Source organism: Pollachius pollachius, assembly GCF_949987615.1.
Source record: "Pollachius pollachius genome assembly, chromosome: 5".
Classification (NCBI taxonomy): domain Eukaryota; kingdom Metazoa; phylum Chordata; class Actinopteri; order Gadiformes; family Gadidae; genus Pollachius; species Pollachius pollachius.
In genome coordinates, this window is record NC_136938.1 from 9,338,798 (window position 1) to 9,353,630 (window position 14,833).

Sequence of the window (14,833 nt, forward strand, 5' to 3'; positions counted from 1 at the left end):
CAACTACCGAACTAGAGAGTCAAACATTTGGCTCAACGGCGATCGGGTATCCAGTGGCCTCTTACCAGCTCTTCACAGCACCTCACAGCTCAGATCAAAAAGAAGAAGTGACTAAAAACTAATTCATGACAAGACCGCCACGGAAAACCTGCACTTTCCCCCACAAGGTGTGTGCTGCACACTTTACAACGGCCCGCGCTCCAGAGATATGATCTTCCAGAACTCATGGGCGATGGGATCGGGGGGGGGGGGGGGGGGGAGGGTTGTATGGTGTGGGGTTAGGGAGCATGACGGGCGGCCACTGGGGGGTGCCAGCGAGCTGTCCTCTGTGCTCCGGCAGGGCAGTAGCAGAGCACTAGTCGAGCACTCCTCGCTTGCTTTGACGCTGGCGCCGGTCAATGGTGGGTGAAAGAGCAGATGGGCTCAAGGAGAAGAAAAGCAAAAAACCGAGAGGCGCACATGTGGTCCTCTGTCCGGAACACACGTGAGGTGGAGGTGTGGGGGTGTGGCATGGGGTCATCGGACGACTCTTCACTTTTAACAGCAGCCAAACCTCTCCTTTCCGCCCCCATATGCCTCCCTTGTCGCCGTAGCGACGAGGTGACGTCGAACTACACCAACGGCAATCTCAACTGATTAAGTATGATCGGCCACCTCGGAAAAAACTAAGCATGATAAAAGACAACTAAAACACCAAAACGAGGAAATAAAGTCATCGTATCAACAGAGCAATAAAGTGCATTGAAGGTCGAACGTGATGAAAAGGAAAGAGCATTAAATAAACGCAGTCGGAAACCCTGCATTGCATATATACATTCCCCGGCCGGGTCTGGGCAGCATGTCTGCTTCAGGGGGTTGTTAACATGGCACAGGGCCAGACTGTGGCAGACAGCGGTGGGAGACTCCCACAACAACACACCACCACCACCACCACCACCACCACCACCACCACCACCACCACCACCACCACCAACACCACCACCAACACCACCTAGTAGTTGAAATTCACCATGATGGACACGGGTTTGATGGTGAGATTGGGTCACGCACTCTCAGGCGTGAAACGACAAAGACACACACAGAAAAAACGCACGCACACACACAGACACACACACACGCATACGCAGAAAACTAGGCGTAAAGCCATGGCGTAGAGAAGTAGCGAGCTCCATACAGGATGTTTAAGATGGGATGAGTCTTCGTATGTGCTCTTGGTTTGACTTGTACGGTCTGAGCCTGTGGCTTCCACCAGAACCCCTCTTACAGATCGCTAGGATACTGAGAACACGTTGGATATGTATCAGCCATTGTACGCGTTGATGCTTTTTCTCTCGAGGTACAAAAATATTGACTATCTATAGAACGGTGGGATGGTGTCACACAGCAGAGATCCTCCGCTGTGGGGGGGGCGGTCCTCAATGTGTCGCCCCATGCCCAGAGAGGAAGGGGTGCAGGAATGGCCTTGTTTCCACGTGTGGTTCGCCAACAAGGTTTTGGAACCGGTGGTGTAGAATGGGGGTCATGGTATGGTAACAGTATGGCATGTAGATCGCAGGCTTCCTCAGTTATGTGTGCATTTTGTATTTGGTCAACACATCCACGTCCCGGGATGATGAGCGTAGGCGTGTGTGTGTGTGTGTGTGTGTGTGTGTGTTTCCCTAAAATCCGATTGGGATCCACTCGCGATCATAAAGAGCACCAAGGCAGTTGGTTTTAGTTTGCCCCTTTATCCTTAGTATCACGTGTGTTCTGCAGGTGGTGATGGGGGGAGGCCAAGGCCAGGGCCTGGAGGGGGGGGCAGTAGTGACCACTAATGGACCAAAATGCAGTGGGGGAGACACGGCAGTTTCCCCTTTATTTGGGAGTCTCCTCAGTAACGTGATAGCGTTACACACGCAGAGACTGTGTGTGTGTGTGTGTGTGTGTGTGTGTGTGTGTGTGTGTGTGTGTGTGTGTGTGTGTGTGTGTGTGTGTGTGTGTGTGTGTGTGTGTGTGTGTGTGTGTGTGTGTGTGTGTGTGTGTGTCTCAGGCCTTCTCCTCGGCACAGCCGCCCTCTGCTTGCGGGGGGCTGCTGGTGGCACTTTTTTGGCAGGGGGGCTTCTGCTTGTCCCACTGGCACATGGCGTTGGCGTAGCCCACGATCACCTTGTCCATCCAGGTGAGGGGCTGTGGGAATAGCACCGCCCCCTCGAAGAAGCCCAGGTGGCCCCCGTGCAGAGTCAGCGCAAACACCACGTTCTGCTTCTTCTCTGGAAGGGAGAGAGCACACACACCGTCAGCCCTTGGTTCTCACACACACACACACACACACACACCGTCAGCCCTTGGTTCTCACACACACACACCGTCAGCCCTTGGTTCTCACACACACACACACACACACACACACACCGTCAGCCCTTGGTTCTCACACACACACACCGTCAGCCCTTGGTTCTCACACACACGCACACACAGTCAGCCCTTGGTTCACACACACACACACACGCACACACACACACACACACACACTCGGCCCTTGGTTCACACACACACACACACACACACACAGGGGTTGAAGGTGTAGCTCTTCTAAGGAGCGTCGCCATTGTCTGAGACGATCCATATTTGGCCCATCTATCTTTAGAATGTCATCCTCTATAACTTGTCATCACAGTCAACCTCGAAAAACACACAATGGGAAGGTGCACTAGCTACTGAGAGACTGACCGGACAGAAGAAAATGTTTTGGCTTAGTATTACGAGGTTCAAATGACAATTCTCTCCCTCGTCACCTACTTCAGCGACCACCTACAGGCTGTTTGAGGAACTACAGGCATGTCCTTTCCGTGTGAGCCTCACAAACAGATGGGCATGGCTGCCACTTGACACCCACTTAGGTGAAGTTACGGACACAAGCACCACAGATGAATGGAGTCAAAGTCTGGGCCCCGAGTATGACTAACGCATATGATGGATGGTTGTAGCCATCTGGACCTTGCACCGGGGACAAAAATCCGAGACACAGCGTCAGCAACCTCAGTCCGCCCAGGGTAGGGCTGACAGGAAGTCATTAAAACAGTCTATTAGAGATACCGAAGGGGGTGGAAAATGATGCGCTCCCTGCGTGCAACAGCATTGTGTAACAAAAGCCTCGCGTGTCAGATAGCAGTGTCGTATCAACAACGCACACGGTGACACACTGCCTATGCAAATGTGCTTCTGTGATTTGAATAATTGTAGACCTGCTATGTCCAGCGAGTGGTGTGGGTGTGGGAAGGGCCCGGGTCACTCCCATAGCGGGTGATACTGTGCTGCCCGATCTGGGCCACAGGGAGACTCTGGTGGCGGTTGCCTAGGGATTTAAAATGGCATGGCCCTCCAATACTAATATGCCCCGTTCACGCCAGCTGCCGGGGATGGCTGTGAGCTCCGCCACTGAGCCAGCGGTCTGCCAGGCAACTGACAGATGACCCAAATATGGGATCCTACAGAACCTCCCTTCTATGGAGCGCTTTGATCGGGGGGGTCACTGCGTGCTGCACTTTCCACAGTAGTATTATTATTGTCTGCAAGGAGGCTTGACTGAGTATGAATATAGGAAGTTTGAATGAGAATTAATGTATCAAGCAGGGAGACTTGACTTGAGTATTATTGTAGGAAGAAAGTCGGCCAAGGAGGCTTGGCTGGGTATTAATGTAGGAAGAAAGGAGGTAACACTAACTATTAATGTAGGAAGAAAGGAGGCTTCACTGACTATTAAGGAAGGAAGCAAGGAGGCTTGGCTGAGTATTATTGTAGGAAGAAAGGGGCTTTCACTGACTATTAATGTAGGAAGCAAGGAGACTTGGCTGAGTATTAATGTAGGAAGAAAGGGGTATTATGTTTTGGTAATACATGAAGTGGCTTACAAGAAGGCTTAAATGACAATACATGTTAAGGCTGCAAACATCTAAGCTACTTATAGCCCTAAACATGGCACATGTATTTTAGTCCGCGGCATTCCCGGTAGTTGCGTGAAGTGTGTGTCTGAGTCCAAGTTCTGTCTCTAGGGCGGGGTCAGCCCCCAGCAGCTACCCTACTGGGGGCTGCAGTGATCTGGGTACCAGCCGAGGAGGTCTCTGGAGGAGGAAGAGTACCTCACTCTCTCTCTCATCACATACACTTCCCCGTCAAGAATTCCAACTCCAAAAATGACACACGCCCACATATATTATATATATATATATATATATATATATATATATATATATATATTTATATATATATATATATATATATATATATAATCACACACGCGCACATACATAACATCCAGGAAACCCTTTTAACAATCTTGGCTCTGCATAGGAGTGTCTACGTAATTGTCCAGTAAGTTTAAAAATAGCATCTAAAAGCAGTATTACTGGAGACAACGTTCATGACGCGCGGGTCAAACGGACAGACATCAGTTACCAAGAACAACTGCTAATACTCTTCATCCAGTTCTCACTCCATAAGTAGTTCTGCATTTCGGACCCACGTAACAAACACAAACAGACACACCCAATCAGTCACTAAGTGTAAAGTCAGTCAGCCAGCAAGAGCAGCTTCCATTTGTTAAAGGGAAACTGTAACGCTCTCTTTTCATAACGCTCTTTTCACAGAAGTTGTGAGAAAATAATAATAATTGCAGTCCGAAACAAGGAAAAAAAACTAGGAAAATCTATAAAAATAGCCCAGCGATCCCCTTCTAGACAAGGAGGAATGGACTTTGATCCGGGACACTGCCTTTTCTCCCCTCAGTATTAGGTCAACAGTGACTCAGTCTGTATCCATACACAAACAAAGGAATGTCTGTGGCGTTACCTGCTAGCGTGCGTGGAATGGTGAGCAGTGAGTCGTGGACCAGGGGGTCGTCCGCGGAGTTCACCAGCAGCAGTGGCACATTCACCTAGGAAACCAAACGCAGTGTTTACATCCACAGTTCACACACACACACACACACACACACACACACACACACACACACACACACACACACACACACACACACGCACACACACGCACACACGCACACACACGCACACACGCGAGTGTATTAAGAGAGAGGCGGTGATCTTACATTGTGGATGTAATGGACACAGCTCTCCTTCTCGTAGTATTCTTTGAGGGAGCTGTGGCCGTGGAATTTCCTGTTGAGAGAAGAGAAAATACATGAATTCATATGTCAGTAAAGAAGACCTTTATCATCTGAATGCCAGTAATAGACAGTAGTATTAAGCCCTGCTTAATGACAACATCATCAACAACAACAACAACATTGGACATGTTGCAATCAGCCAGGGTCATCGGTGCATTGGCTCCGGCTACAGCTGACCATGTCCCTATACTGGGGGGGATAGGGAGGGGAAGTGACAGACAGGCCTGTTGGATTGGGGATTATAAACGTGGACACACACACACACACACACACACACACACCTCATGATGTTGTCGTCTATCTGCATGATGGAGGTGGACGTGTACAGCCGACTCAGGTCTGCATCGATCCTTTTCGACGAGGTCCCGCCGAAGAGGCTATCCCTGAGGAGCACACAGTGACCAAGATGAGTGATCATTGGAAAGGTAAACGTCATTCGGTTCTGCTTCTATAGAAACCCTAAAGGGTGCTTCTGTCATACGCCTGAACCAAGGTGGTTATAGGTTATGAAGTCTTAATAAAGTAACGAAAACTGGTTGTACATTTTTGTTTACTGAACTTAAAATAAAAACTTGACAAACAACTGAAACTGTATTTTGTGTTTAAAAAATGAGCTAGAGTGAACTAAAATTGTAAAGAAAATCTCTTTAAAACCTCTAAAAACTAAGAGCAGGAGCAGTGGAACTCAGTGTCCAGCATCAAGGGAGTGCCGTGGGCACATTAGAAGGGCAGCAGGCTCAGTACCTGTGTGAGAGGATGATCTTCTTCATGTTGTCGGCCATGAGGAAGTTGTAGAACCGTCTACACTGGTCCCACTGTAGGAATGTTTCCTGGGCCCTGATGGACACATACACACACACAGTCAGCTATGTGCAGTGTACACGAGTGTGAGAGTGCAGTGCATTCTGAACGGCGGGCTCTGCGCCCTGTGTAAACACTGGTGTGCTTTGGGCTCTCTAATAGGACTTTATAATATACATTGAAGCGGAGATACAATCCATCATACTGAAGGAAAGCAGGTTACAATCAACAGGAGATAGTCGCATATTTTCGTTAATATGAGGTGAACAACGTTGTCTCTGAGTTGTTTTGTTTTCACAGATAGGAACGCTGGCTGTCAGACAAGGATAATAATAGGCTGGTTCAGTGGGCGCCACTGATGGGACAGGAGATGGACTGATGAAATACGGCTGTAATCCCCAGACACAAACAACCAAGCTTCCCTCTTCATAGCCCAGTCTCACCCTCCATAGCCCAGACTCACTCTCCATACCCCAGTCTCACTCTCCATACCCCACTCACTCTCCATACCCTAGTCTCACTCTCCATACCCCAGTCTCACCCTCCATACCCCAGTCTCAGCCTCCATACCCCATACTCACCCTCCATACCCCAGTCTCAGCCTCCATACCCCAGACTCACTCTCCATACCCCAGTCTCATTCTCCATACCCCAGACTCACTCTCCATACCCCAGTCTCACCCTCCATACCCTAGTCTCACCCTCCATACCCCAGACTCACCCTCCATACCCCAGTCTCACTCTCCATAAACCAGACTCACTCTCCATACCCCAGTCTCACCCTCCATACCCAAGACTCACTCTCCATACCCCAGACTCACTCTCAGAGTGAGCATTTGTGTCCAAAACAGTAGGGCTGCAGTACAACAGACGGTCTCCCATTACTCTCTAGAATACGAGTTCATAAAGGACCTTGACAACCAGGCCCTCCTGACGCAAATCCGTCCCTGGATTTCCCCTCCACTGGTAAGTATGGGTTTTTTGTGGTGGTATGCTCCATTTGGGTTTTTCCAAACATAAATGCCTTTCTGTATTAAGACTCAACATATTTTTTCCTCATTTGTCCGAAGGGCGTACTTGACGTCTTGTGGTGCATTCGGAGACAACTTAAGTGAGCCATGACCTTCTTGTGTAGAATTATCTTTAGTTTTTGCCATGCTTCACTTCATAATTTTGTGGCTGTAGCTTTCGGGGCATTGATGATTTATCCGATACATCTGATTGGCATGAATTTAGTCCAGGAAAGACCGTTACTTGTCCTGATACAAACTTTTTCTAACCCTTAAAAAACACATTTTCGACATAGTGTAGATTTTCAGTGCATGAAATGGATCAATCCAAAAAGTGAATACGTTATACGTTCACAATGATCTATGTGGTCAAATATACAAATAAAGCCTTGTGCGAGATACCATTCGATATCATTCCACCAGTGGCTCATGTGTAATAAAGAGGCCCGGGGTACATGGCAGGGTTAGGGTTTGGGGGTCATGCATTGTGTGTTGGCAGGGTTAGGGTTTGGGGGTCATGGATTGTGTGATTGCATGTGGTTGACGCCGCTAAGGGAGGACTGACGGGCTTCCACCCACCTGAGAGCGCTGTAACCCTGGCAGACGCTGACAGAGCAGAGGACTCTCTCCTGGTTGTTCCGGTTCTCCCCCAGGAACTTGCACACTATGTTTCCTCCCAGGCTGAAGCCGATCACGATCAGCTGGGTCTGAGGGTAGGCCTTCTTAATGTAGCCCACCATGGCGGAGAACTCCCACGTGCAGCCTGACAGGAGAACCAAGAGCCAGAGCCGAGAGTCAGACCCCAGCAGACAGTGACCGGTAGCACAGGAGTCGACACGTTTGTCATTATCAACCACTTCATAATTCAATCATTCACACCACACACAGCGTTAAAATCTAATGTTTTTAGGATTTGTTAACGTTACTGACTGCCATTAGTAAGATTCATATTTATTTTTCTTTTACAATTCATTGGCCTGGCATAAAGGAAAGAGCAGTTTACACGTTGACTGCTTCAAATGTTGTGTTGGTCATAATAGTGGATGACGTATTGCGTGTTTACTGAATAAAAAAGAACATAAGGAACTTTAAAAAGAAAACCGCATGCTAAATCGCAATCGCAATATTGGTCGAAAATAATCGCAATTCGATTATTTACCCAAATCTTTCAGCCCTACTGGACAGAAAAGTTAAGGAATCCCCCAATGTCTAGCCCTCTTGGTGTTGTGTGTGTGTCGGGTCACTAATTGGCAGCTGTCCGTCATCGGTGTCTACACCCCCCCAGCCCCAGCTCCCCGTGGTCTGAGAGGGTCTCACCGTAGGTAAACATCCTGGGCGACGTCAGCTCTATGTTGGGCAGAGCCCCCAGGTGGTTGAGCACGGCACAGCGGTAGCCTTCCCTCTGGGAGCAGTCCACGAAGGTCCGGATGTAGTGCTTCTCGCTGTGGTTACCGATGCCGGGGCATATCACCATGGTGATGTCGCCTGTTAATCAGACAAGGGAGGAAAGTGGCGTACGAATGGGTCAGACGAGACATTCGCAGATTGGAAAGTTGGAAAGTAAAAAAGGTGCGACTTTAGATGAGGGGATGAGGACATATGACCTATGAAGTATGAAGGATTCAAAAGGGGTGCCGGATATTGAATAAATATCATATTGTGATCATTTTGATAGTGAACCCACAAAACACATGTGGGCTTTTAACCAAATGCTGGATGACAGTTTTACATCAAAGTAAAGCATTATTGACTTTCTCTAGAGCTGACTGGGTATGGGAACGTCCTCCTCAAAAGCTGAGACCCTCACTCGGGCCACTCCTCTAATAAGGGGGGAACAGACGGAGAGAGACACCCTGCTAGAGGAGGGGTATGGAGCGAGGGCTTCACCTCCTGTCCGGTGCTCAGCCAGCGGCTCAAAGAGGTCAAACGTGGACGTGGCTCCGTCCTGCATGGGCAGGAACTTCCGGACTCCACAGGGATGAGGGGAGCTCACCCGCCCCAGCTTTCCGTACAGGGCCGTCTGAAGGTGGCCGCTCTTACCCCAGAGCAAGGGAGGAATGTACCTGCGCACACGCACACACGGACACACACAGTAAGCATTACATTTACAGAGAGTTGGGACTCATCGCTGGTAGATGAGTCAAGGGAGCATCACATCAGGCCATGTGTGAAATAAAAGAATGCAAAGCAAGTCAGGTTAGTTGTATGCGGTCATATTTGCAAAGATTGGTACAGTAAAAATGCAATGTCCAATCGTCCTGGCTGTGTACAATGCATCATTGTTCACGGTGTGACTGTGCCTTCCTGCTGGGAGTGTGTGCCTAGCTGTTGCACTCATCCAGGATACTCAAGAATGCGTTGTTCCTTATCTTTTCTCCAGCGTTTAAACCTGATGGATAGACGCCTGGTTGTGTGTGTGCCGCATGAAGAACGATAGCCTGCGATTGGTTGCCTGTGTGCTCTTTCACATGAATTTCACCCTGCCTTTGTCTGGGTTTTTTTCATTATTATGCGACGTAGCTTTACTATATGGGTACAGCTACAACAGCCCTTGGCTGTATTAATTTGATAAACAACCCCACCATCAACCAACCACATGAAGACTACGGACATGAATAATGACAATTCAACAGTTAACTGAATAACTACCATAATGATCCTCGGCTGCTTTCTGCTACAGTTGGGGAGGGTTTCAGAATTATTTGTCTTTATCTAAAATCTTTTTGGCTCAATAAACATTTATAACTGCCTCGAGTTCTGAGCTCCAAATCGACCTCAACTGCTTGTCAATAAGACTATAAAAGGCATTGGCAATCACTTCTCTAAATAAGACTTCACAGAATTATTGCAATAGAGTTGTTTTTGTTGTTGTTTTTCCTCCTTTCGCATGAGTGCTGCACACGGGTCAGAGAGACCTGCTGGGCCTTGTCTTCAGTTTCCTGTCTATTACATAACATCATCTGAAGTTCTTCCCCTGCTAAGGGTCGCCCACACAGACAAAACACACCAAGTGAAGGATGCAGTGTGTGAATATAAGAAAGGACATGGGGATTGTTAAGCGATACCAAAAGAAAGATGCCTATTATAGGGATTCAAAGCCATAGTAAAATAAACAGTTGCACATCCCTTTGCCATGCTCTTGAATGCAAATGCACCTAAAAACATGGCTTCTCATCAGACCGTCCATTAATACGTTGAAAAATGAATACATGGTATCATCTGGCAGGCTGCATGCCTGTTGAGGATAACATAATCAAACATCAAACTTTCCCCATCAGGGTTCAAAAGACTCAGAATAAGCCCTACCCCTCTTTTCTAGATTGTTCTCACAGCAAAGGCTTTTAATCTGCATGGGCGGAGGCAATCCGGGTTAGGATGACCTCATGGGCGGTCATGGGGAAGATAAGCACCTGCCAGGGTGGTTAAGGCCATCAATAGCAGGTACCAGACCGGTGAACACAAGAGCCGTCCCTAATCCACCTATCGTCTCGACATAATTTCCTTTTCGAACGCGGTCTAATATTGATCCATTTGGTGCAGCGAAAAATCTGGTTGATGACTGTACAGACGTATTTTTTCCATTCACCAAACATACCAAGAGCTATTCCTTATATGGGTGAATAAATCACACATCCAATTTTGTTGTATGCTGTGCAATGAAAATAAAGAATTCAATTATATTCTAATAAATCAATCACGTTTGATTCGGATGAGAATCTTCCATCACTTTTGCAAATCACACAGCCCCCTCCTTGACAACATTTGTGTGTCCGGTGTCCATATTTTGGCAGAATGTGTTTTAAGTTGGCACAGCATCATGAACAGTAATGTGAGATTGTCAAACAATTATTTACAGTAGGAGCTCAGGTCTAGATATAGATTCCTTCATGTCCTGTCTTGCTTGGCTCGGAAGGAATGCTAGTTAGTAAGGTCAAGCTAGCAAATTCAGACTTCCACACCCTAGCTTTGATTGACTCGTGAAAGGGAGCTAGAAGTCACATGTGTGCACACAGCCAAGCCAGCGTAAGCATTTACTAATGGCATTAAGCCCCTCCCCTCTCTGTTGGATATCCTGTGATTGATTGGTCTCTAGCGACTGTCTGCAAACTACGGTTACACAACAATAACAAAGAAGAAAACCTAGGCCGAGGAACAGCTACAATATCTTTATGCTATGGAGAGGCCCTGGTGGCTTGGAGCTGAGGATCAGTTCTCTCACTGGTATGAGTTACTCTACTGATCAATAAACCCCTGGCCTACTAGATGACCCCCCCAACTGAGATAGGCATCCACGGAGCGCATGGAGCCTGGTGGGGAGGTCATGGCCTGAACCCTACACATGGTTCAGCAAACAGCAAGGGGTAGAAAGTGTGGCTTCTCGCTCTCCACATGTGCTAAAGAATGTTCCCACATCATTATGCAACTTGCTAGTGTAGGTACACACACAAACGTGTACGCGCACACACACACACACACACACACACACACACGATAAGAACAACTGAGGCGACAGAGAAGGGTGCAGCCTCTGGTTATTGTTATTTCATTTTTAATGTATGACAATGTTTCTATGTGAAGCACTTTGAGCCTGCCTCGTGTATGGAAAATTGATATATAAATAAAGTTGCCTTGCCTGGTACACAATTATGAACCCAAGTATAATCTACAGTCCCACTGTGATCCTAATGGGTCCCTGGACATTCCACATTGCAACGTGGCCGCCTGTACTCAATGTACGACCGGCACAATCTGGCCACCCCAGGGTCCCCTCGACACCGCTACACTGTGTGTGGACAGCCTTCCCTTAGAGCCAAGCCGTACAATGCTTAGGTGTATGCGAGTGCTTGCAAACAAGTGTGAATGTGCTTCTGTGCGTCCGTGTGTGTGTGTGTGTGTGTGTTTGCGTGTGTGTGTGTGTGTGCGTACGCGTGTGCCTACATGTGTTTGCGCGTGTGTGTTTGCGCGTGTGCGCGTCTTTGCACACGCGTGTGTGTTTGCGTGTGTGTGTGTGTGCGTACGCGTGTGCCTACACGTGTGCCTACACGTGTGCCTACACGTGTGTGCACGTGCGCGTGTGTGTGTGTCACTCTGCCGTTTCCACGGCAACTCAATATGGACAGGTGCGGCAGGAATGCGACGACTCACTCTTTGGTGAGCTGGGGGCAGGACTTGAGGAGGAAGCGGTTTAGGGGCGTGTCCTGGTAGATGAGGTCGGGTGCCGCCGTGGGACTCTTGAGGTTCAGGCAGCGCACCAGGATGTAGAGCACCGTGGCCACGGCGGCCAGCTTCATGCCGTCGAACATGGCAGGCAGCTCCGGCGAGATGGTGTGAACGTCCGTATCGTGGGGATTCATGATTGCGCTGAGAAGAGAGGGATGGGAAAATGTAATAACATGCTAACATTTTAGGCTCAACGCTTACAGTGAGTGAACTGGTGATGATCGTCAGAGGTGATGAGACAAAAAAAGACATATGGAGCTACCTCTGGGGAATGAGGAGGCTTCATTGTTTTACATCTGTGGACGAATATACATTTTGTGTACAGCTAGTGAAGAGTGATGACTTTCAACTATGGTTGAAAGCCTACGCCAAACTGCGTAGATATGGAATAGAATCACGTGAATTTCCTTCAATGATACAGGCTACAATGGATGCTGTGCTATGAACAGCTTTCATTTTTGCCACTGGGTTATAGACCAAGACGTCAGGCCATTGATTTGACCAACTGACCTGAATGTGTCTGTTCATATCCAGTGGGCTTTGCAACAGGGTTATGGAAGAAATGCACCATAGTACAAGTCACTCAAATAAAATATTACAATATATCCTTAATCTAACACAACTTTTTGAGTTCAGGTTCAGTTTGCAAATATACGGTGATGCTAGCAGATACACAACAATTTATCACAGAGCTAGATTTGTTTGTGTAAACATTATTATTTAGGCCAGCAAGGCCGTCTGTGTTGCTAGGGTGTTGACCAAAGAGAGGAACTGCTTTTGAAACAGAATCGAGGAAGTTGCCGAAGGTCGGCGCATATGTGGGCAATTGCAAAGCCCATATTTAATAATTACACAAGTTATCTTTCCGATTTAACAATTTAAGCTTGGTGTTGAAACAAAGCTGAAAAGGGAACACAAAATAAAATGTACTTACAATTTTGTAGAAAGCCTTCAAAAGTGACCTCCTGATGTAAATAGTGAAACGATGAAGTCACTGAACTGTAGTAAAACCTAAAGAAAATAACAAAAACACAATAAATGTATACTTCTCTTCATAAAGGGATTGGTTTACGCTCGCTTGTTAATCAATACTATCGGTCATAAGATACTCTGGTTGGACATATTTTTAAGCTTCCAGTTTACTGCAGTCAACCAAAACCAGCCCTAGTTATATACAAAATGTTTTAAAAAGGATATATATATATATATATATATTAAAACAACACACCTCCTACTCTGAAGCCAATCTAGAGATTGGCTTCAGAGTAATACAGAGTAATACTCTTCAGTTTGGTAATACTCAAAACAAACCTAGGCAACATGCGTACATATTTCTCAAGTTCAGTTGGCCTCCATTGATCAGCATCATAATAATAAAAATGTTTACATTTTCATGGGATTTGTTTGATATAAATCCAAGCGTCATTATTATTATATATAAACAGTATATACAGTTTTATAATTGTTTTTCAGTATATTTTAACGAATACCCAGTCAAGAAGAGGTACACAAGTTAACCTGTAGTGTATTTTATAATCACCTGGATCTATGAATTATGGATTAAAAGACCAATCCCAGTTGTCTAATTAAGTCAATTATAAATGAATTATTACATATTAACACATGCCAAACAGAAAAGGCAGTCAACCTGGGTTTACTTTGACGTTAAACAGGTATGCAGGACGGGAGTAGGACGATGGTATTTAATGGACCCAAATAATAATGGCAGACAGCGTTAGCTCTCCGTTAGAAGTCACGACAGTAGGGAGCTAAAAGGCACTACCACACGCCAAATAGCCAGCCAATTTATCCAATATACGATGACAATCGCAAATACACAATGTCCATGCCTAATAATGTTATTTCTGGCGTTGATGTTTGGCCTTAGCGTAACAGATCACGTGTTTACATTCGTTACCACCATGAATACGGCTGCTGCTAACTTATTGATGGCGTGATGCTAGGATCACAACGCACATAGTAAAACGAAGAACCGAGCCCGATGTTGATAAGCCGTCTACTCCCCATCGCTTTATCGCCGTTTTATGGATGTCTCCAGTTCAATGTATAAATAATCTGTATCACCACCGCGGATCAGCCCTGGGTATAGTCTCTGAGGAGCTGGCGTTAACGGGGTTTCCCCCGTACAGACCAGTGACAATGACAACAATGCAGATCGCTTCACCGTTGTGTTCGCATCATCCTTACCTTGGTTAGCAATTCGTCACCGGTACTCCCTTCCCGACGATGTATGTTTCCACTGGATTTTCCATGTGGGATTTTTGTGACTATACTGTAGTTATCATGTAGAAGGTCCTCTGATATATGGACATTGAGCTAGCTCGTAGGGCTGACATCTCGGACTCCACTTCCTAAAAGGATCGAATTTGCATACCGCTCTTCCCGTTGGCTCGTGATAACAGGTGACGTCACCCACTGTCTTCCCCAGCCCTGGCCACGCCCCCTCCGTCTACAGTATGCCTATGATTTGCCACAGTTATGGTTTTGTGCATTTAGTTTGCTGTCTGTAATTGTGTTGAAAAGGACGATTTCAGTGATACGTTGGCTATGTTGCAAAGTTTGATTGTGGAAATGTCCTTATAAAAAAAGAAGCATAATATTGTCGGTGGAGACTGCGTTG

The 14,833-nt window shown here is 46.8% G+C and overlaps 1 protein-coding gene across 1 annotated transcript; it reads right to left on the reverse strand.

Moving 5' to 3' along the window:
* Window positions 1–982: 982 nt before the first annotated feature.
* LOC307075447 (monoacylglycerol lipase ABHD2) lies at window positions 983–14,549 on the reverse strand. The gene is made up of 11 exons (XM_079736029.1): window positions 14,401–14,549; window positions 13,127–13,203; window positions 12,118–12,333; window positions 8,860–9,035; window positions 8,290–8,457; window positions 7,552–7,735; window positions 5,906–5,998; window positions 5,443–5,544; window positions 5,084–5,153; window positions 4,828–4,912; window positions 983–2,249 (listed from the first exon to the last, which is right to left on the reverse strand). Exons 3-11 carry the CDS (start codon window positions 12,324–12,326, stop codon window positions 2,026–2,028), a joined length of 1,311 nt encoding a protein of 436 aa, XP_079592155.1. The 5' UTR covers window positions 12,327–12,333; window positions 13,127–13,203; window positions 14,401–14,549; the 3' UTR covers window positions 983–2,025.
* Between the last annotated feature and the right edge of the window lie 284 nt (window positions 14,550–14,833).